Below are 21,988 nucleotides of genomic sequence, written 5' to 3'. Positions count from 1 at the left end.
GGGGGAGGTTCTCGGGGCCAGGTGGGCCGAATGTCAAAGACCACCGAGCCATTCAGGGCTTGCCTCCCCTCTCGTGTCCCAGCTGGGGCAGCCAGCGACAGGTGGACTTGGGCCTACGATGAGCCCTCTCCTGCCCTCCCCCACCAAACACATCACACCGTACCAGTTGTCATAGAGACAGGAATCTTCCTACAAACCGAACTCGGGGCAGGGGCGTTGGGGGAGTCTGCCATAAAGAGAGGGAGAGGGAGCCAGGCTTATCCGGAGAGGAAATCTGTGTATGTTGTTGGGTGTTGGGGGAGGGGCCGGCCGGGACAGGGAGGGACAGGCAGCCCAGGCCTGCTGTTTGCACAGGGTTTTCCGGGCCTTCCTCCCCACGGCCCCACGCCCCTCTTAGCTGCCATTCTCCATCCCCCTCTTACCCATTCACTCGAAATTTCCTATCTCGTGCTCCCATGCTGACTCTGGGACCCGAGGAGGGCTGGGCAGATAAGCTCCACAGCTCCCTGATCCCACCCCCTCCCCTCAGTCCCTGGCAGAGTCACTGTCCCTGAGAACACCAGGGAGGGATGGTCTGGGGCCGGAAAAAAACAAGCAGTAAAGTGTCACAAGCCAGAAGCAGCTCCATTCAGCGTCCAGCGGGAACTGGGAAGTCTCCCCCCAGGCCGAGGCTTACTAGGGGGCCGAGTGCCAGCCTCATTCGACCTCCTGGGCCATCTCGGAAATGGGGGGCACGGGGGCCTTAGTCTCATCTATATTCAGAAGTCCCCAGCGTTCTCTGACTTCTCCCCATTTTAGGGGGACACCTAAGCCCCCAGGTCCCAGGCAGCATGTCCGGAGTATTCTTGCTGAGCAGACCAAAGAGCCTCCCGGGCATGGCCCAGCACAGGATCTGGTGCCACAGGCACTCGCTTCCAGCTCCCTGGAATGGGAGAGAATGGAGCGCCAGGGGGTTCTGAGCGTGGGGGGTGGGGGAGGATCTCCCATCAGAGCTCTTCTCTTTAACTTGACACAAAACCCCACTCAACAGAGGAGACTGAGGCCAGGAGAAGGGAAGGGGACCCAGGGCCACACGGTTTACACCAGGACTCTCCTCTCTCCTCTCCCCCAACCTACAAAGTTCTCTTTACAGTCTATCCAAAATTCCTCCTCCTATTTCTCTCTTTTTTTTCTTTTGGTTGTTCCAGATTTTGCTAGGCTGTGCTTGGGCTGGTTCTGGGCCCAGGTGCCCTGTGTAGTCACCGCTCTTCTCCTGCAGGGAGCCCCCATGCCGGCTGGCCAGAGTGCTTTCCTCTCAAGGTTACACCATTCTCACCTAGAGGCAGGTCAGTCCACAGAAGGGCCCTACTTGCAGAGCCCTGAGAACGGGGGAGGAGGAGTGAGCAGCCAGAACCCCAGAAGCCCATCCATCCCCCCAGGGCCCAGGGATCAACCACCTCACCAACAGGAAACAGACCTAAACACTGAGACTGGTCCAAGGTCACACACCAAGCACCTGAGGGGCAAATCTGGGACTAGAAACCAGCAGGGTTATCGACCCCCACCCTATCCCCAAGGCGGGTTCCCAGAGACGCTCCCACGGGACCCCTCTCCAGCCCCAGCAGCCTGTGCCCTACCCCAGGCCCCAAGCGCCACAGAGCAGGGGGAGGCGTCTTCAGGCCTGTAGCCAGGGCCAGCTGCAAACCGCATCCTGGGTCCCCAGGCGCCGCGGACCCGCCCCGCCCCTCCCTCGGCTCCCCGCAGCCCCGAGCCTTTGTCAGCCACGCGCTCACACACAGATCCGCGCCGCCCGCGCGCACACACACCCGGTCTCCCCTGGCGCACACCCGCAAGGGGCGCGCGCACTCGCCGCTCGCACGCAGGGGAGTGGAGGCGGCGGAGGAAGGAAGGAGCTGACCCGCTAGGGCCCGACAGACCGCCCGGGCTGGGGGAAGGGGAAGAGAAGCCGGGGAACCTGCGGCTGGGGCGGGAGGGGGCGCGGAGGCGAGAACACAGAGACACGCAGAGGAGACTCTCGGAGAAGAGGACAACGGATGGGACGTCAAGGGCTGGCGAGGACGCGCGGGCTACTCTGGGGATGGGGACTCCTTTGGCCCCTGGCGGGGCGGGGCAGGGCGGGGTGTGGGGAGATAGGAGTCGGTCCGCGGACTGGACCTGTGATTGCCCCAGTTGTGCCAGAGCACTGAGCCCTCAGAAACCCCACGTAAGGTTGGAATACAGGGACCCGGGGACCAAAGGCTTCCCGGGGTGCCTCCAGGCGGGGGTCCTGGTTCTCGGGCGGGAGGGGCACCCGCTCACCTGCTACGGTGTACCTGTCCAGGTAGTTGAGCACGTTCCCCAGGCTGAGGATGGCGGCAGCTGCCCCCCGTCCGCGGCCCAGGCTGGCTGGTTTGGGCTGCTGAACGCCGGGGCCCTTGGCAGCGGCTGCGCAGCCGGGGGTGCCGGGGGCGCCGGTGGGTCCGGACGGGGCCCGCCTCACGCTGCCCGACAGCGTCTGCACCTCGTCATCGGCGGCGGCGACTCCAGCGGCGCCCACGCCCCGCGCCCCGCAGCAGCCGCCACCTCCAGCCCCTCGCGGCGCCCCCCGGCGCCGGCGCCGCCGCTCAGCGTCCGCCTCCTCCTCCTCCGCGCCGCCCGCCGCCGCCGAGGCGCATTCCAGGCACATCATGCCGGCCGCGGCGGCGGGGGGCGCGGGGGGCGCGGGGCCCAGCCCGGGGCCCCTCAGGGCGTGCGTGCACCGCGGAGCCGCCGCTGCACCATCCCGGCCGGCCCGTCGGCTCCTGCGCTCCGGCCCGGCTGCGCGCGGCCAGCGTCCCCCGATGCGCCGCCGCCGCCGGAGCGCTGACAGCTGCGGCCCGGCCCCGCCTACCGCACGGCGCCCAATCGGCGCGCTGCTCGGCCCGGCCCCGCCCCGCACGTGCTGCCCCGGGCCGCCGACGGGGGCGCAGTGCGCCGCGCGGTCGCCGGGCCGGGGCGGGCCGGGGCTCGCCCACTCCCGCGGGCGGCGTCTGCCGAGCGGCGAGAGGGTCTCGGGCGGTGGGCGGGGCGCCCAGCCGCGCGGCCCCCCGCCCTGATGGAGTCGGCCTGGGGAGAGCCCGGCCGCGTGCCCGGCGCGGGGTAGGCGGGGGCCTGGCCAGGCGCAGACCGCTGTTTGCCCACCGCCCCGGGGAAACCGCGCTCCAGCTCCTGACCTCTGCCTGGTCCCACTCCCGCGTGCGCGCCGGGACCCTCCCCGAGCCCCCCGCCCCCGAGAGGCAGCCCCTGGCAAGGGGAGCCGGGCTCCCACGGGGCCTCCCCAAGCTGCGGACTCCCAGCTGCGCAGGGAAGGGACGAACCCCGGAAGGAAGACCCCCGGCAGGCCCGCAGATCTCTCTGGGTGCCCGTCTCTCCCGCGGGTAGAGAGGAGGACAGGGTTCAGTCTGCAAGTCTGAGTGGTCGCCACCCGCTGTGGAGGAGGCCGAGTCCTGCTCCGGGGGAGAGTGGTCGAGTCACTTCCGTGTTCAGGGCCACAACCCATCTCAGAGGAGCTGTGGTTCTGTGTCCCACCCCCAGACCCAGCCCCTCCATCTGTTTGAGGCTTTGGCTGAAGTTAAAATCCCATGCCAAGTGCTGAGGGCAGAATGTCAGCACCACACAGAGCCTGGAAACCCAGAAGTACCCCATGTTTCACAGACGGGTCCCTGCGTCCAGAAAAGACCCTTTCATGGACATCCAGCTAGCTCGTGGCCCCGTTGGTGCTGACCCCGCGCTCTGATACCACCCTCCTGGGATGGGAGCTCCGTCCCCACTGAGGTCTGTTCTGGACCCCATGTCCACAGGCAGGTGCAGGTCCCACGAAAGTGTTGGCCACGGTGAGTCACAGCATACCTAAGAGGTGAGGCAGCACGAGGTACCCTCTCCCTGCTGAGAACGGAGTTAACCCCAGGCTGGTGGTATTTCTTGGCGCCTTCGAGGTGTGTTCTAAATCCTGCAAAGTGACTAAAAATATGCTTCGGTGTGTTGGGTGTGGATGACTGTCATGGGAGGGCCAGGAAACAGACTCCATTCTGAAAGTTCCTTGCTGCCTCTTTCCAGCTTGAAGCCGGATAAGGGAAATTCTGCTGGGCGCTCTGGGACGACCGGGGCTCAATAGGCCAGCACAGACCTAGGAGCTCCGTGGGGCTAGGGCTCAGTCCTGGCAGTGTCCCCTACTAACTGTGGGGGGTGCCAGCAAGGGGACAGCATCCAGCTGTGGGGCTGCACCCAGCTGTGAAGGAGACACAACCACAGCTCAAAGCACAACCCCAAGCCCCCTTGCCTCTCACCAAAGTCCTCCTCCTTCCAACCATAGCCTGCCTGGGGAGATGGTTTAAGCTCTTGACCAGAAAGGGGAGCACTTCTTTTCCAGGCCCCAGTAGGCCCAGAGCAGAGGAAGAGGTCAGAGTTTCGAGCCTTTCAAATTTGGGGCTCCTCTGAGCAGCTCTTCTTACTGTGTGGGGTTTCCTGAGGTTTTAACTCCAAGACACTCTCTAGAGCAAGTATCTGGGGGGATCCTGGGCCGCCGAGGGCAGGATGACAGGGAGGACAAGACTGGTTGGTATGGCCCTGAGCAAGTCACTGCAGTCTCCTGAGAGCCTCTGGCAGTATCAATGGACCATCAGCCAGATGACTTGCAGGGCCCTTATCTCCAGTGCCAGTGAAGAGACTGAGGCCCAGGGAAGAGAAGGGATGTGTCCAAGGTAACACGCCTGGTGAGCAAATGGACTTGCACTGAACCCAGGTGTGCCTGCCCCTGATGCAATGTGTCCTCTGCTGCCCCATGATGCTGCTCTGAGCTCCACCAGGTCCCTCCCCTGATCTCAGGGATGGCTAAAGGCCTTCCATGTTTGTGCATGATACCTGGGCCACACCAGGTTTCCTGACCGAGGAACTGGACTTTTCAGAGCCTTTAACGGAGGGCATACACTGTGAGTCTCCCAGAGGGAGGTGTAGGCTGCCGTGTCCCCATGACCCACAGAGCATCCGGTATGGTGTCTCGAGCTTTGCAGAGCATCCTCGGAAACAACAGCTTCCCCAAGGCTGATAACGGGGAGCTCGGTCCCCTCTGCCCATCCCCCAGGGCTCAGGCCTGTCTCTTCCCTTCTCAAGTGGGCACCCTCGCCCTCAGCAGGCTCTCAGCAATAACCCACGTGCCCTGGACACCCCAACCTCCATCTCTAGATGTGGCCTCATCTTCACGCCCCCCCCACCCAGATCTCCCACAGCTTCCTGAACTCAGCACAATCAGAACTGAACTCACCATCGCTCCCTTAAGCCATGCCATCCCGGTATCACTTATCTCTTGCCAAATAGCACCGTCCTCCTCGTTGTCACTGCAGAGGGCACCTGGGGCCACGGGGGACTCCTTCTGCCTCGACAACCACATCTGGGGCCTGTCCACTTTTTGTCTTCCAAACCCCAGTGTCCCGTTGCTCACTGACCCAACTCAACATCTTACCTTTTTGCAACCCAAGACCATCTGCTCCAACATCCCCCTCCAGTCTTTCCTCCTTACTTTTTGCCAATAACTTTCTAAATCACACACGGGACCTCATGACTACCTTGCACACTGCCTTTTCACGGCTCCCTATTGCCCATAGGGTAAAAACATCTAAGTTCCTTAACACAGTCTCCAAGACCCATCAGAACCCTTCATGACCCATGCCAATCTCCAGCCTCAGATCCTACTGGCCGGCTCTCAAACTTAACCCTGAACTCATGGATATCTCACTTTCCGGAGCCTGGAAGCTTACAGGAATTGGGGTGCGTGCACATAGTCTCTGGTCTCCCCTCAACGCAATGCCATTCAGGACCACGGAGAGCGTCACCTGGGAGCCCCCCTCCCCCTGCCCTTAGTCGGGCTCTGCCTCCGGGGTCTACCCAGCTCACTCCTCTCCCTTTCCGTCAAAAACCCAGCACAGATCAGGACTTCCTCCAGGAAGCCCTCCTTGACCCACCTGGAAAATGTCCTCCTCTGGGCTACTTGAGTAACCTGTGTATGCTTCCTTCCCACGAAACTCGTTGTGTTATGTTTGTACAAAAGTCTACTCCCCCCCCCAGCACACCTCACCCCCCCAACCGTGAGCCTCAGGGGCCCGTACCCCATCTGATTCCTCCCCACAGCCCAGTGCAGAGGAGGTGCTCGGAGCATGTTTGTTGATTGAATGAGTAAATGACATTTAGCAGGTGCACAGGAAGGGTGTGTTGATTTGCATCGAGTTCCCTGTTGCTCTGAGTGACTCACACGCCACCAGATTCCTCTCCTGGCCCCTCTAGAAGAGGTATTTTCTCCCTGACGGACTCTACCCTCCATCAGCATCCATGTGCCATTTGCCTCCACCCTCTGATTACCTTTCCCACAGATCAGCACCCAGCCCCGGGGAGATGGCAGCCCCCCTCGGCTCCCGCCGTTGCCGTCCAGGGGACTTGTCCAGTCTGCTCCATCCCCCAGCCTGGGCCTGCCTCGCGAGTTCTGCTCAGAATGCTCTGTCCCTGCCTCTCTCTCCTGCCCAGAACAGATGGCTGAGTCCCCACGAACACAGAAGTCCCTGTTCTGTCATTTGAACATTTTTAATGCTTTCTAAATGATCGAAGCTTCAGTCTCCTCTGATCGGGAACTCCGACTATCAGAAACAAAGGATCCCTTGAAGGACTCTGAGCCCAGCTTCTTCCCGGTCCCGGTCCCGCCAAGAGGCTGCATCTGAGAGGGGGCCCGTGGCCTGCCCAAGATGGTTATGATGGACACCGTCTCTGCTTGTGTTTGTTTCCTTTCACTGCTGTTTTGTTTTGATATTCAGAGTCTCTCCCCCCTTCCCAGCAGCACCCTGGTTTCCTGGGCTTAACGGAGCTAAAAAATGCCCAAGGGTCCCACTGGACTCTCTTGCCCCAGGCTTTAAATCCTGAGTGGGGTGGCAAGAAAACGGGGAAGCTTGTCTGGCACTTTGGGGACAGTCCCCTGGAAGAGGGCTCCCCTGAACTCAGGGGTGGCTAAAGGCCTTCCACATTTGTGCATGATGCCCGGACCACACAAGGTTTCCTGACCGAGGGGCTGGACTTTTCAGAGCCTTTAACAGAGGACGTACACTGAACCCGGCCTCCTGAATCTGGACTGTGTCCCTTAATTCTCTGAGCCCCAAATATGCTTCCAGCAAATCCCTCCCTTGCCCAGCATGACCACTCAGCTCCTTCTGCACACAGCCCCCCAGCCCCACCGGACAGAGTCGCACAGAGGGGGCACACTTTCTTGTGTTACGGGGAAAGCTTGGCGCCAGCAACACCCCTCAGCACCCCCCGCCCGCCAGCTCTATGTCGAGAGGCCGCATTCAACCCAACTGTCCACATTCCCGCTCAGACGGGGAGGAAAGGCGGGCACTCCAGGGGATGGGACAGAAACACCCGTGTCCGGTGTTGCAGGGACACCATCTCGAGGGTTGGTGTGACCATCTCAAGGCGCGTGCCCCACCATCCAGGCCTGAGGGCCGTGTGGAAGAAGAGCGGACCCGCCGCCGAGCCTCCCCTGCTGGCCCACAGACGCAGAGAAGAGCACACGCGCACACCTGCGTGCCGTGATGACACCTGGGAGCTGGAAAGCACGTGTTGTCTGGCACGAGCCGTGAACTCGCGGAGGGAGTGGGTCGAGCTTGAGGGCCTGGGCCTGCTGACCGTACACGCCCCACGAATGAGGCTATCAAGAGTCTCCAGGCCTCCGGGATTACTCAGAATTGTCCTTTAGGCCAGACAGGTGTGATGGGTTGGCCACTCCTCCGCTCGGCTGAGCGGCTGGGCACCTGTGGCCCCGGGGCGGCAAGGCCTGAGTGACCGCCTGGTGAGACAGGAGTGTGGGAGTGTGAGCAGCTGGCCAGGACAGCCAGCAGAGCAGGCCCAGTCTCTCACCTCCCAGAGGCCGCCAGCCCAGGCCCCCACCCTGCCCCCAAACTTGAGATGAGAACATCGTAAACTCCAAGCTGGTCATTCTGTCCAGCTCAGTCCCAGCCAGCCCCACCCTGCCGAGCCCAGTGACCCAAACCCCTGGATGCACTGAGTCAAGGAACCCCGGGTTCAGGACTCGAGTCCCAGTCCCAGCCAGTCTCTCCTGCCCCCAAAGCAAACAGCCCCACAGGACCACAGAAGCCTTCTGCCTTCCCTGCCCCGCACCTTGGTCGGGCCCACCCTCTCCTGGGGGAGTGCCCTTCCCTCACACCTTCTTCTGCTGTTGGCCAGCTCCCCCCAACCTGCGCAGAGGCTCTCGGGGGACAGAACCCCTTCCTCTGCCCACAGGGGTGGTGTGCCTCACCTGGCCTGGCGTTTCCCTGCCTGTGTCGGGCTGTGAGGTCCAGGGGCAGGGTCGGATCAACATCTCCGTCCACCACCTGTTTCCGATCATCCTCCCTAGCCGCTGGACGCTGGCGTGGGGGAGGTAGGGTGACCATTCTGACTCTTGGGAGCCTCTCAGGGCTCCTTTCCAGGGGTGCAGGGTGGAAGGGTCAGGCCTCGGAGCAGGGCTTCCGCGGGCCTCGGCCCAGCCTGTAAGAATCGCACAATGGGGGCTGGAAAAGCCACACTCAACACCCCTCTTAACACACAGCTGGGAGTGTGAGGCACAGGAAGCGTCCCAGGTCACAGCCGGTGCTGCCCAGTGGGTCCTTGGCATCCTGCCCGCCCCCCAGACTGGGCGTCTCCTTCTCAGCAGAAACCGAGTCTGACCGGGGACTCACACGTTTGGTCTTCATCTGTTTCCGCACAGAGCTCCTAAAACCCTTGGAATTTCCTCAATGCTGAGAGACCTAAAGGTGCCTTTTGTTTGTTAATGAGGGGGCATTTGGGCCCCACGTAAGGGGGGCTGGTGGCCGGGAGAACTCCCAGTTCCTCCCCCTGACCTCTGGCGACAGATGGCGGATGGGCTGGAGGTTGAATCAATCACCAAAGCCAATGGGTTAATCAATGGTGTCTGAGTAATGAAGCGTCCACGAAAGCCAACAGCAACAGGGTGGGTGCGTGGGGATGCGGGTGGGTGGGCTCCTGGAGGGGGCGCCACTGCTCTGCCCCTGCCCCGCAGCGCGTCCTGGCCCTCGCTTCCGCCAGCCACTCCTGAGTGGTGCCTTTTAGTATAAACCGGTGATCTGGCGAGGAAACGGGCTTCCTGGGCTCCGTGAGCCGCTCTAGCCGATTAACAGAACCTAAGGGGGGCTCGGGGGCCTTGGATTTTTGCCCCTGGCCACTCAGGGGTACAGCTGACGACGGGGACCTATGCTTGGCCCGTCCAGTGGGCGGGGCTGGGGGAGCAGCTTTGTAGGACTGAGCCCTTCCCGGGCGGACTCTGACCCTCTCTCAGGGTACACAAGGTCAGAAACAAGTTGGGGGTAGGAGAAAACTGCTTGGAGATGTGGGAACCCCTGCGTACAGTGTGACTGGGTGTAGGCTATTCCTCACAAGTTCAGGGGCAGCCCATTTTGTGAGCTCCAAGGGTGAAACTGTGGGTGAGGGGCTGCTCAGCCTCGGGGTAGCCACTCCTGAGGGTTAGGGCTGAGGACGGGGGGCTGAGCCGGAGGGTCCAGCACCCAGAGCTCGCCCTCCAGCAGTAGGGGCAGGGAGGCGAGCACGGAGCCAGCAAGGGTCAGGAGGGGTGCGTGAGTCTGGTGCCGGGAGGCAGGCCTCCGCTGGCCAGGCCCAGGGGAGGGGGAGAGATGCTCCTGCCCCTGGGGCAGGAAGAACACGCCTCCCCAGCGCTGCCGGCCTGGAAGCTGCTGGGCTCCTGCTGCGCCCAGCTGCTCCAAACCCAGCGGCCAGCGAGTCCCACAGAGCCAGCCCGGCCCACACGCTGTGCCCCAGGGACGGAGCAGTCTCCCCACCCCAGCCTGGTCCTAGGGCAGCTGAGTCCCTGCGGGGTCCAACATGCCTCCCCTGGGGGCTTGAAGTCACAGCAGCACCAGAGTGGAAGCCCCCCTCCGAGACTGCCCCCCGCTTTCTGTTCAGAGGGTGACCCGGCAAAGGAGTATGCCCTGTGCCCTCCTGACCCACAGAGGGAGTGGTCCTGGCTGGGGAGCAGCCCTCCTCTTCCTCTCCTGCCCCCACTCCCAGCAGAGACACCTGGAAGCTCTGAATAACTTGGTTGTTCAGAAATCCGTGGGCTTTGTGCCGGCCATGCTTGAATCAGGGCCCAGGGAACCAGGCGCAAGGCCCCAGGCTGGAGCTGCCCAGGCTTCCCGCAGAGGGCGCGGACAGCTCAATCCACAGCCCACAGGCTCGGCCAGCGCCCGGGCCGGGTGTGAAGCTGCAGCAGGTGCGGCTCAGCCGGGGTCCTGGAGCCTGGGCCAGACGGGCGCTGGGGCAGTAAGGCAGCGGGGCCGGAGGGAGGGGTGCAGCAAGGGGAGTGGGACCTCCTCGCCAGGCGTGGGGGCCTCAGAGGTCCTTGGCGATGGAACCTGTGCCGGAAAGCAGGGCTTGGCTCTCGGCGTCCTCGCTGTCGGGGGTCCCTGTGGGAGGGAAGGGGAGGCTGAAGGTGCCTTGGGACCAGGCCAGGAAACCCCTCACTCCTGCTTTCAGAATGCACTCCGGATGCGACTTCTTCTCCTCACCTTCAAGGCCACCCCCAAGGTCCCAGCCCCACTGCTTCCCCTAATGACACAGAGTATCCGGTGGCCCCCCTGTTTCTACGCTGACCTCCCCAGTCTGTTCTGCACACAGCAACCACAGTCGTGCTTTCGCACTATAAATAAAACACCTCAGGGCCTGTCTACAGGAAACGACACAGGGGCTCCCTCTCAAAGTAAAAGCCATGGTCCCTACAAGGCCCCCAGCTGCCTGCTCTGGCCTCATCCCTACCATTGATCCCCTTGCTCCCGCTCCAGCCACAATGGCGTCCCTGCCAGGCCTCAGACACGTCAGTCACAGACTCACCTCAGGGCCTTTGCACTGGCTGTTTGTTTGCCAGGAGCCCCTTCCCCCCAGAGAGCTGCATGGCTTCCTGCCTCCACTCCTCCAAGCCTCTGCTCCCAGGTCACCTGTGCATCGAGGACCTTTAGGACAATCTTTCAAGAGCTGGAAGCCACGCCCACATGTTCCCCCTCCCCCCCTGGTCTACTTTACGCCTCTCTGTACGTAGCAATGATCACCCTGAACGTACCCTGTCTTCTACTCTTCCTGTCTGTTTCTCGTCTGTCTTTCTGCCCTAGAGCACCCTGGGTGTTCACCCCCCGCATCTGGCACATAGCTGGGGGGACGAGGGGGTTAATGGCCACTTTTGAACAAATGGACAAATTAACAAGTGAGATTGCTCGGGGCGGCCTGTGCCGCTTGCTCCCGTGAGGCACAGCCCTGAGCCTGGCACAGGGGTGAGGGCTAGGGGTACCTGTGCCAGGCTGCCGGGCCCGGGCCTGGTCCGTCTCCAGCCGCAGCGCGGTCAGCAGGAAGCAGCCGCCCCCCAGGGCTATGACGAAGGCGCAGGCCAGGAAGCTGTGCTGGAGGCTGAGGAAGGACTGCAGGTAGGAGTCACGCCGCGCAGCCCTCAGGGTGCTGGAGATCTGCAGAGACAGGCTGCGTCTGCCTGCCTGCCTGCCGGCCTGCAGCGGCTGTCCCCGCCCCCGCTGGGAACCCTCCCCTTACAAGTCCAGTGAGGTAAGGGCTGCCGGCGTCTCCCAGGATGTGGCCCACTGTGATCTGAAGCGCCTCGGCTGTCCCCCGGCACCGGGGCACCACCACGGACTGCAAAACACAAGGGCGTCAGGGGAGCTCCCGAGGAGGGCAGCGCGCGGGCGCCCCTCCGTCCCGCCTCCTGCTCCTGCCTGGACCGCCCGGGAGCTATGGCAGGCTGGCCAAGCCAGTGGGACCACGGGGAGTCAGCAACGCCCCACTACCGGGACATCAGGCCCCTCCGAGGGCTGGGGATGCCATGGTCCAGGATGAGGCCCCACTCCTCATGGGCTTGCTGCGGGGCTGGCAGGGACCAGGCCGGGCTGGGACTCAAGGGACGGGGCATCCCAGCTCAGGGCGAGGAGGCAGGAGTGCAGGCCCGCATGGGCACGCGTGGGTGTCCAGACGGGGCCCAGAGGGCCGGGCCCTTCTCCCAGGAAGTTCAAGCCACACTGGGCAGAGACCAAAGACAGCCCTGTTGGAGAGACCCCCACGCCACCCCTGGAAGAGGGTATGAATTCTGGAACAGAATGTCTGAGCTCCAATCCCAGACACCCCACTCACGAGCTGTGTGACCTCAGGGTCTGCATCCCCAAACAGGGGTACTCAGAGTACCTACTGGGGGACAGGTTCATTACCATTCTTCCTGTGGACAGCAGACCGAAATAATGCCCCTGACCCCAGAACACTTCCAGACCCTTCTGCCTGGCCAGCCTTCCCCGTTCTGGCCCAGCTGGAGCATCCCTACTTGTCCTTCAGGACGGACATTCCCAGATTTCGGGGGCCTGCCCTACAGCCCCTGTGTGTACCCCAACTGAACGTGCACCCCCTACCCTGTCCTCCCCCTACTCCCACACTGTCTGGGCAGCAAGGTCCCCGTCCGTGTTCTCTCACGCTCCCTGGAGCACAGCAGGGCGCCAGGCTCAGAGGGGACCTGCCGAAAGTCAGCCAAGCGGACGAGCCCAGTAGAACCCAGCCGGAAGCCAGGGGAGGGGTTCAAGCAGCAGCCACACAGTCCCAACAGGAGGTACTCCCCCCAGAGCCCCTTCCCCAAGACCTAGATGTCCATAACCTGAGCCCAGGTGAAAAGATGGAACACATGTAACGTGGATGAAATGTCTCCTGTCTGCGTCTTATAGATCTCCCGCACATCTACATCCACTCAGCCACGCCAAGAGGGAGGTAGGATGACAATCCCTGTGTCACAGATGAGGGAACTCTCCCTGGGAAGGGTGGGTCACCTCTCCAGGTCACCCTGCCAGGAAATAGCCCGGCCCACTCCTCCAGGATCTGGCCGTCTACCGCTTTGCTGTTACGAGCAAGGAGGAGCCTGTCCTGTGATCTCTGTGCACTGTGGGACGCTTGGAAGGCAGAGAGAAGGACAAGCTCAGCTCTGCACGCAGCTGAGGCAGAGGGAGGGGGAATGGGTGATGCCGGGGGCCCCGGGCCAAACACTGAGCCACTCTGTCCAGGCGGCCAGAGAACTTGGACCTGCCCCCCCCGCACCGGGACCTGCCATTAGGCCAGAGAAGGAGCTGAGCTCAGCTTTGCACCAGCCCCTCGTGCCTCCTTCTTGCCCATACTTAGGGGATTACGCACCACTGGTCCTGGAGGGTAGGCCTCAGGGAAGTCCACACCAGCGGCTTAGACCCTCGGTCAGGTCCCTTCCATGCCCCTGGGAAGTGCTGGGCCCAGACCAGCCGCTTGCTATCGGGGGGCAGGAGTGGTAGGTCCCCAACCTGTTCTGTCCTGTTGCCACCAAATGACACCGGTGGGGTGGGGGGAGCAGGCAAAGCTGGCAATTTTAGAAGGACAAGCTTTGGGCTCCTAAAACGGCAGGCCCACTTTATTCTGAGACAAAGCACCTCTGTTTCTGACTCCCCTTTCTCAGAAGAGCTGTTCCCTTTGTAGCCTGGGGCATAACCCACATCGGCCAAGGGCCCACAGGACGTCAGAGCGGCAACCACCAGGTACGCACTCCCTGGCAGCCTGCCTCCTGTGTTCCCCACTCAGCCCCCACAGCCAGCTGCGCTGGGGAGGGTGGGATGGGCGGGTGGGCAGAACAGGGAGGCACTGAGAGTACGGGATGCAGAAAGAGCGGGACGGTGATGCCCTCAGGGGGCAGAGGAAACTGGCAGAGGAGGACCCCAGAGGACCGACCTGACCTGGGAGAGATGGTGAGTTCCACTTCTGCTCTACTCCCTAAGAGCCTAGCTCCAGGCCCCCCTCGTGGGCCTCGCGAGAGAGCTGGAGACACCATTAGTCAGGGATGCAGGGAGCTCAGCCCGGGGGGACACGACCCCCACCTCCCAGGGAGCAGGACCCTCCAGAGAGGGGCTGCTGGAGGTGGGTGAGGGAGCCAGACCCTTTCCCTCATGAGCCTTCAGGAGGCAGGGGCTTCTTGGGGCTCAGGGGGTGAGCCTCCCGTCAGAGGGTTATGGGATCAAGGACGGAGCCTGCAGGGGGTCCGCGGACTGGGGAGCCGGCTGTGTCAGAGAGGTGTTCTCCCCGGGTGCTCTGAGGAGCGTCCCTATCAGGAGCGCGTGGGACGTTTGCGTCCTGAGGAAGCAGAATTTGTAAGGAGATCCCCACACCTGGTTCCTACGCTCACTGAGGTGCCACAGCCCCTGGCCCAGCCAGCCCCTGAGATCTCTGCCCCAGGGCGAGCCTGGGTTCTCCTTGTGCACCGGAGGGCCAGAGAGCAGGCTGTCTGTCGTGGGCTGATGCCAGGCGACCCTCAGGATAGGCAGGGCAGGCAGCCAGCTGTTGGACCACGGGGCCTCCTGCCCTCCTGTGCAGGCTTCTAGCCCGGATCCCACCCCCGCTAGACCCCTCTTGCGGTCCCACCCTCCCTGCCCCTGAGGAGCCCCCTGCCGGAGTGCTGGAAACCAGCTTCCTCCGATCCTCGATCCTCGGGGCTCCAGCTACCCCCAAGCCCCCTCCGTGCCCAGCTGCTTGCACTCAAGGCCTCTGTCACCTTCCACACCTGCCCCTCCGCGGCCCCCCACAGCCTGTCCCCCGCCTGCCTTCGGCCCAAGAGCACTCCCTCCTGGAGCCTCCCCACTTTCTCTGAGCTCCAAGGACTGCAAGGATCAGTCAGCTCAGACCCCCGCAGGGTCTAAAGGCGACCTTTCACTGAGGGGCTTCCGGAAGGGGGGGCAGAAAGCTTTCCTGGGGTGGAGAGACTGGCTGCCTCCAAGCCCAGGGAGGACTGCAGGGAGCACAGCCCCCTGGGCAGCTCCAGACAGCTCCCCAGCAGAGCCAGCCAGGTCAGGCCACGGCTGGCTGGCCCTGACCCCCACACCCCCGCGCCTCCCCTCCCCTGCCCCTAGCACAGGCACAGCCCTGCAAAGGTCCTGGAGGTTAATCATTCCTGCAAACACAGACACCGGGTGGGGAGGGGGGACACGGGTGCTGTCCTCGCATATCTGCAGGGCTGCCATGTGGAAAGCGGGCGGCATTGTGGGGTGGAGGAAGCTGCAGGGGTGGGTTCCCAAGATGCCAGTATGGGGGGTAGCTAAGGTCCCCGAGCCTAAAATGGGCAGCCCCAGGTTAGATGTTGGCCGGCACATTCCCGAGTACGGAGAGCTCTCCTGAAGGCCACCGGGCTGACCCTACCAGGCTGGTCATGAACACTTCTCTTCACAGGAAGGAAACTGAGGCCCAAGGCCGTTCATTGCGGCCAAGTCTGGGCAGGAGCCCAGGTCCTCTGCCTGGAGGGAGGAGCAGAAAAGACCCACCAGTCCTGCAGCTGATACACCTCCAGGGCGTCAAAGGGCAGCACTGTCCACACCCACTGAGCCTGGGCTGTGGAATGGGGGGCGGAATGTCTAGGCAGGGAGTGAGCCTCTCCATCAACAGCAGTAATCAAGCAGGCCTGCATGGCCCTTTCAAACTCAGCTTTGAGGGCACAGGAGTCCTTGGGCAGCCAGGAGACGGAACGGGCAGAGCCGTGGCCAGCACCCCTGTCACATCACACCCGTAATAACCCACGAGTATCTCACCCCATTGTCCGCATGGGGAAACTGAGGCCCAAGACACAGAGTGGCTTGCCCATGTCACAGGCGGCTAGGAAATGGCAGAGGCGAGGCTGAAGTCCAGGTGTGGGCCAGGCCCTGGCCCCAGCTGCCTCAGGACTGCGCTCAGCCCATCGCCAGGCTCCCTGGCTCTCCTGGGTGTGGGCTGCACTATGCCAGCCCTCCAGGAGGCAGGAGGAGGCCCAGGTCTGGGGCCCTGAACAAATCTCGCCAGCATCCAAAGTCCTCCCCTGACGTCTCCTGGCGGGAGGCAGGAGGCTGGACAGGGAAGCTGACGGAGAGCACGAGGCTCGTGAGGGCCACACCACACTCTGGGCAGAGCAGCGTCACGTGCTGGGCTGGCACCAGCCGCATTTCAGCCCGAGCCGGACCCACCCCCCCAGCTCGGTGGCTATCACCCTGAAGTCCCCCATCCCCGTCCACATGCCCAGAGCCCAGGCCACAGAGCTGGCTTGCTGAGAAGTGCGGTCAAGGAAGAGGGGGGGCTTGAGACCCAGCCTGGGCTCCTGTTCTGGCTCGGTGCCTTTGCATGCTGTGTGACCTTGGTCTGGGCACGGCCCTCTCTGAGCCTCCACCTGCTCATCAGCAAAATGGAGATGATGGTCAGTAGATATGTTTGAGAGTACCAGGATGACCTTGGTCCCCTACCCCACGGTCTCAGAAGGTCCTCCCAGCCCTGAGCCAGACTCCAGCCCCCTCCCCTCAAGAGGCCCCGGGACCAGCCCCCACACCTACCAGCAGGATGTCAGCAACCACCGCCCAGTTGCAGGACAGAAGCAGCTCCCCGAGGACCAGGAACACCTGTGGACAAGGACCCCAGTCACCAACACCCCCTGCATTGGTTCTTCCCGCCTGCAGAGAGACAGGGGCAGGCGAGATTGGTGGGGGAAGAGAGGCTGAACCCCGTCTGTAGTCCCGGCGGCCTCCAGGGTGGGTCGACCCTCCCGTCTGGGCAGGCTGCCAGCCAGGACCCAGGGGATGGGGCCGGGCCCCGAGCCTTGATGAACAGCCCCCAGGCCCAGGCCTTGAGGTCCTGCCTGGGGCCCAGCAGGAGGGGCCAGGACTTCTAGGCCCCGTCCTGCACCACCACCCCCGCCCTGCCACCTGCCCCACCCCAGGGTCTGCCGGTGACCGGGGCAGGGGGGTGGCCACTGTGGGCCTGTCTTGCCCAGCCCCCCGAGCCCCCTGCCCCATGCCAGGGGATTAGGACAGCCTTCATTCCACTCACTCAGGAAGAGCTTAATGAAGCAGCAAGAAGTGGGGGGAAAGTCATTTCTCAGAGCTTCCAAGAGCTTATTGCTGGAGCGGAATTAGTCATTCCTGGAGTCACGGGGCTGTGCCCAGGGCAAACCACGCTCTGGTTCCCGGAGGCCAGCAAACACCCAGGGCAGAGGAAGTGCAGGAGGCTGGCTTGCGCCTCCCACACCCCAGCCACGTCCACCGTCACCCTCTCGGCCACCTGCATGGTCCAGGGTCATTACACCCAGCTCCCAGGCCTAGACACCAAGCCCCTTTCTGGAGAACCTCACTCCTGCCTCTGGCCTTCTGCAAGGAGAAACTGGCTGAGGGGAGTCAGAGGGAAGCCCAGGACGGGGCGGCCTTGTGGGGAGGTGGCATGGAGCCCAGAAGAAGGGGCAGGATTCCCCAGGAGGCAAGCAGCTGGAATACGGACCCCCATGCTGGGGGGACCCCCGTGCTGGGGGCAACAGAGCGAGCTCCCTCAGTGCAACCAGCCCCCGTCTCCACCCAGACCGAGGACCTCTGCAGCCCGGGGCTGGGCACCCGCAGGCTGGGGATCGGGAAGTCGCTGGGGCAGGTCTCAGACCCACATCTCAGCCTGACGGGGTCCCACCCAGGCCTTCTGCGGCCACATGAAAGCCAGCTCGGTCTCATGGCCCTCCCTGAGCCACCTGGATGGTCGTCCGTCCTGTACTCACACCCCGCACCCTGGGCAGGGTGCCCGTGTCTCTTCCCGGCTCCCCCACACCCACAGGACTGAAATATGCCTTCTCCTTCCTCCAGCTGGAGCAGGGTGGAGCCCGACCTCAGAATAGAGCCTGCGGAGGGAGGCCGCGGCCACAAGCCACCAGGGGTGCCAGGTTTCCTGAGACACACCTGGAAACCGCCTGGCCACCCAACTGCCCAGTGCAGCTTGGCAGGGCAAAGGCCGGGTAGGGAGTGGGGAGCGGCTGTCTCCTGGCCTCTTAATTACACAGGCTCCCCAGGCACCAGGAGGGCTCGCCCAAGAAGGGGCGGCCACGGCCCCACCTGCCTTGCCCAGCGACCCTAGGAGGTCACCACTCTCTGGGCCTTGCTTCCCCCGACCCAGAGGGCAGTGGGCTTCCCTTGTGCCCCTGTGTCCCCCGTGGGCTGCGTGCAAATGGGGTCTTGGAGCTCAGGGGCTCCCGTGGCCGACTCAGACTCAAGTGAACACCCCAACCAAAGGGCCCCAGTCTGACCGGCTGTCCAGCCCCAGGACCTCCTGGATGCCCTCCTATGCCCAGAGGGCCCCGGGCACCTCTCATCAGCTGGTCCTGAGCTCTGTCTCTCCTCCCGGCTGCCACACCCCGGCATTCACCCCGTGCAGCCGCGCCAGCCAGGACAGACCCCAGCACAGGCTGCCCCCAGCAGCCCGCCGTGGCTGCCTCTTGTCTGGGAAAGCCTGCTGCATGCGGTCACCTGAGCTGGACGTGGGGTGGGGGTCCTCCAGGCTTGCTGTCCACTCTGCTCCCTATCATCGCTCAGATCGGCCCCCCTCCTGCCACGGCTGACCTGCTCCAGGCCTCCCTCTCCTCCTCCCCAGTTCCCAGGCCCCACCATGCCTCCCGACCCTGGCCCCCAAGGGGACTGGCAAAAGGGAAATCTGACCCTGCCCTTGTTCCCTCAGCACCTGTGCAGCGCCCCGCACCCGACTCATGTTCCTGGGAGAGAGGGCCTGGCAACGCTGCCTGGAGCCCCCCAGCCCCTGGCTTCCCCGTTTCAGACCCAAGACGGCCCCTGGGGCTGGAGCAGTGATGATGAATGTCCCAGCCTTAGTCACCCCGGCCAGAGACACGTGCTCACACCCGTACGCACCTGCCATGACTCACGCACACGTTCTCACACACTGCAGCCACACGAGTGTGCACAGATGCACATGTGTGCAAGACCTCACCATGTGCACACCGTGTTTGCACACGTACGCGGACACGCATAACCTGGGACACACAACTCACACCGCAAGCATGCGCTGCGTAGCCAACAGCGATGACTCAGAGCATTGCTGCGTGTGGCATGTGCTGGCAGACAGCGGCGTCCGAGCAGGCCAGACAGCGGCGTCTGTGCCGGGACGGGCCTGCGGGCGGGTGAGCGGGTTCATGTGTGTTCTGGTGGCCTCGCGGACGTGCACACCTCTCCTCGTGCACACACAGGTGGGCGTGGGGAGGGAGCGGGAGGGAAGGCAAAATGCCTACGGGGAGGGGGTGCTCAGCCTGGAGGTGGGGAGGGGCTGTCGTCCTGCAGCGGCCGTAACTGAGCTCTGAACTGCACGGATCCTAGGCCTCGCCAGGAAGGGGGATGGCAAGCAAGCATCCCCCATGGGCTCCGAAGACGGGGACAGAGCTCAGACCCGAGCTTCCCCTCCCTCGGACCAGCTCCATGCCCTGTGTGGCTAAGCTGGGCATGACAGGCCCCGGCACACGCTGGCCGCCAGCAAGCTGCCGGGCTGGCGCACTCTGCCCCTGGGCCTGCCAACCAGTAATTGCAGGGACTGGCTTCAGGGCGCAAGGGTCCCGCTCAGTTCCTGGGGGGCCGGCGGCCTGGGAGGCAGGTAGGCGGGGAACGAGGCCATGAGCAGGCTGGGTTCTGCCATCCTCCTGGAAGACTCAGCAGACTGCGGCCCTCTAGGTGGGCATTGCTGCCTGTCCAAGAAGAGACACCTGCTAGATCCTGGTGGGGGGGTGAGGCACGGCCCTCAGAGGAAGGGCAGGTGGTCCCTCTTGGTCTCTCCACACAGCCCCTGGCAAGGCCGGCTGCTCCAGCTCAAGATGCAAGACAAGGAAAAGCCCTCCCAGGACAGGGTTGTTGGACGGCCCCCCAGAGCTGGGGCACCTGCACAGCCCAGCTGCCAGGCCACCCCAGCGGCCAGAGGCTCCTCAGCAGCCCCTGACCATAGCTGTGGTGGCCACACATGGTGGCTGAGCCTGCCACCCGGCGGGACAGATCCCGGAGCTCCTCCCGGCGGGACAGATCCCCCCATCCCGGGTCCTTGCTCTGGAGTCCTCAGGGCTGAGGGGGGTGGCATCCCCTACCAGAGGGTGAGGCCGTGGTGACCGCTGAGCGGGCACCTGGAGCGGGGTAGAGACTCCGAGTTTGGATCTCATTCAGGCTGGAAGGGGCCTTACCCATCGTCTGGGGCAACTCCCAGGCACAGACAGAGGGCTGGACGGTACCATTGACTTCCCTTCTCCCCAGAAGGGAGAAGGAGTGAGTCGGAAACAAATTGTTTTTCACCCAAGAACAAAACCTAATGGCACAAACGTGGCATACTGGTAGCCGAGTGAAGAGAGAGACAGACAGTTCTGGAGGGCAGAACTTCTCCGCCCAGCCTCCCCGAAGCCCCCACCACTGGGGGAGTAGACTGAGTGGGAGTCCTTCATTCCCACTCCTAACTGGGCACCAGTGGGGGGCTGCTGGGGAGAAGTGGGGAGAAGCAGAGAAGGTGAGTGATGACCCCATTCTGTTCGAGGCCAGAGAGGCTCACAGGGAAGGTAGGTAGGAGGACTCTGTGCGCACCAGAGCTTTGATCTACCTCCCAGAGGCCGCCGGTGCCAGACGTCAGACGAGGACTCCCAATGCCTGACCGGAACCCCAGAGAAGCCTGGGGCCTGACCGGAACCCCAGAGAAGACTGGGACCTGACCGGAGCCTGACCGGAACCCCAGAGAAGCCTGGGAGAGCCACTCCACGGGGTCAGAGCAAGCTCAGCAACACAGCAGAGCCCACGCCCAGGCTCAGCACAGAGACGGAGAGGAATGAGAAGGGCAGAGCAGACCGGGACTCCCTTATCAACGGACCTGGCTGGCGTCTTCCCAGCCCACACATTTGAAGGCGTGAACGGCTGGGAGACAGAGGCTCACACGGCAAGTACCAGCAGCCAGGAACCGAGGCCCGAGGCCCACGACACACAAGGGTCTGAGAGCTGCCAACGACCACCCCATGAGCCTGGGCATGGGTCCCTGCCCCGTCGGGCCTTCAGATGACACTGTGGACCCTGGGCCAGCACCCACCTCAGCCTGGGGGAGACTGTGAAGCAGAGGGCCCCGCCAGGTCCGGCCCAGTACCTCACCCCAGAGGCTTGGAGACAGCACGCATATTGTCTTAAACGGCCGAGTTCAGGGTGATTTGCTACACAACACGAGATAACTCATTCACTGACTGGGACACTGAATTTCAAGAATAATTAATGAAATCTTCAGATATCCAGCTGGGAAAAAGAACCAACATTTTTTTAAACGTTAGGGTAACTAGGGGCACCTGGGTGGCTCCATCGGCTAAAAGTCTGACTCTTGGTTTGGGCTCAGGTCATGTCTCATGGGTCATGAGATGGAGCCTGCGTGGGGCTCCGTGCTCAGTGGTGTCTGCTTGATGTTCTCTCCCCTGCCCCTTCCCGCACTCATGCTTACGCTCTCTCTCAAATAAATAAAATCTTTTTTAAAATTTAGGCTAACTTTATCCTCCATAGCAATATTTGAGCCAAAACACAAGAGAAGGAATGCAAAGTGACAGAGAAGGAAACTGATCCCAGGGTATCAGAGCCAGTCAGTGCTGTTCAAGGAAGAGTCGACGGGAACACGGCCTCACAGACAAACAGACAAACAGACCCAAGCAGCAGTCTCTCCAGTACAGACGACCTCAGCCCCGAAACCACCAGGTAGGAGCCGAACTCGAGAGAAGACCAGGAACGGACGTTGCTGGGCGTTGAGCCCACTCAGCGCGGGATTCCCCCAAACGACGGTGAGGGTCATGCCTGGAGTGTGGGGGTTGTACTCCAGCAAAAGTGAAAATGATCACAGAACACGAACCGGGAGCTCGGAAGGGAAGACGGGAGGCGGACACGAACGAAGGCAGGTGTCCTCTCCCAACGCTGGGATGCACCAGATAGTCCAGAATCTTAAAAGTCATTTGAACTTGAACAATCCCTTCTACTTCGCTTCAGTTTCCTCAGGAAAATTCATGTAAGTTTACTAAACAGAGGAGTCCGTTTCCAGGAAATATGCAGCATGAACAGATCGCTGCGGACGGAAAGTGGACTGGGGTACCCGGGGC

At 62.8% G+C, this 21,988-nt stretch overlaps 2 protein-coding genes across 5 annotated transcripts in view; both read right to left on the bottom strand.

The window, feature by feature from the left end:
* Positions 1 to 2,683, bottom strand: part of LOC111161069 (sphingolipid transporter 2) — a 29,915-nt gene extending 27,232 nt beyond the window's left edge. The window contains exon 1 of the mRNA XM_022524536.1: positions 2,299 to 2,683. Within this exon, the coding sequence (XP_022380244.1) occupies positions 2,299 to 2,668 (370 nt within the window). The 5' untranslated portion in view covers positions 2,669 to 2,683. The remainder of the gene's footprint in view (positions 1 to 2,298) is intronic.
* Positions 2,684 to 9,012: 6,329 nt separating this feature from the next.
* Positions 9,013 to 21,988, bottom strand: part of LOC111161189 (sphingolipid transporter 3 (putative)) — a 34,362-nt gene continuing 21,386 nt past the window's right edge. The window contains exons 9-13 of one of the 4 annotated variants that reach the window (XM_022524759.1): positions 16,419 to 16,484; positions 11,620 to 11,718; positions 11,366 to 11,537; positions 10,915 to 11,033; positions 9,013 to 10,490 (exon numbers count right to left, since the gene is read on the bottom strand). In XM_022524759.1, coding sequence (XP_022380467.1) covers positions 10,305 to 10,490; positions 10,915 to 11,033; positions 11,366 to 11,537; positions 11,620 to 11,718; positions 16,419 to 16,484 — 642 coding nt within the window. In that variant the 3' untranslated portion in view covers positions 9,013 to 10,304. The remainder of the gene's footprint in view (positions 10,491 to 10,914; positions 11,034 to 11,365; positions 11,538 to 11,619; positions 11,719 to 16,418; positions 16,485 to 21,988) is intronic. The other 3 variants (XM_022524760.1, XM_022524761.1, XM_022524762.1) reach the window with 3 other exon arrangements.

This window comes from Enhydra lutris, unplaced genomic scaffold, assembly GCF_002288905.1.
Source record: "Enhydra lutris kenyoni isolate GAN:26980312 unplaced genomic scaffold, ASM228890v2 scaffoldscaffold82, whole genome shotgun sequence".
NCBI classification, from domain to species: Eukaryota; Metazoa; Chordata; class Mammalia; order Carnivora; family Mustelidae; genus Enhydra; species Enhydra lutris.
The sequence above is the reverse complement of the archived record's forward strand: the minus strand, read 5'-3'. Positions and strand labels throughout refer to the sequence as shown.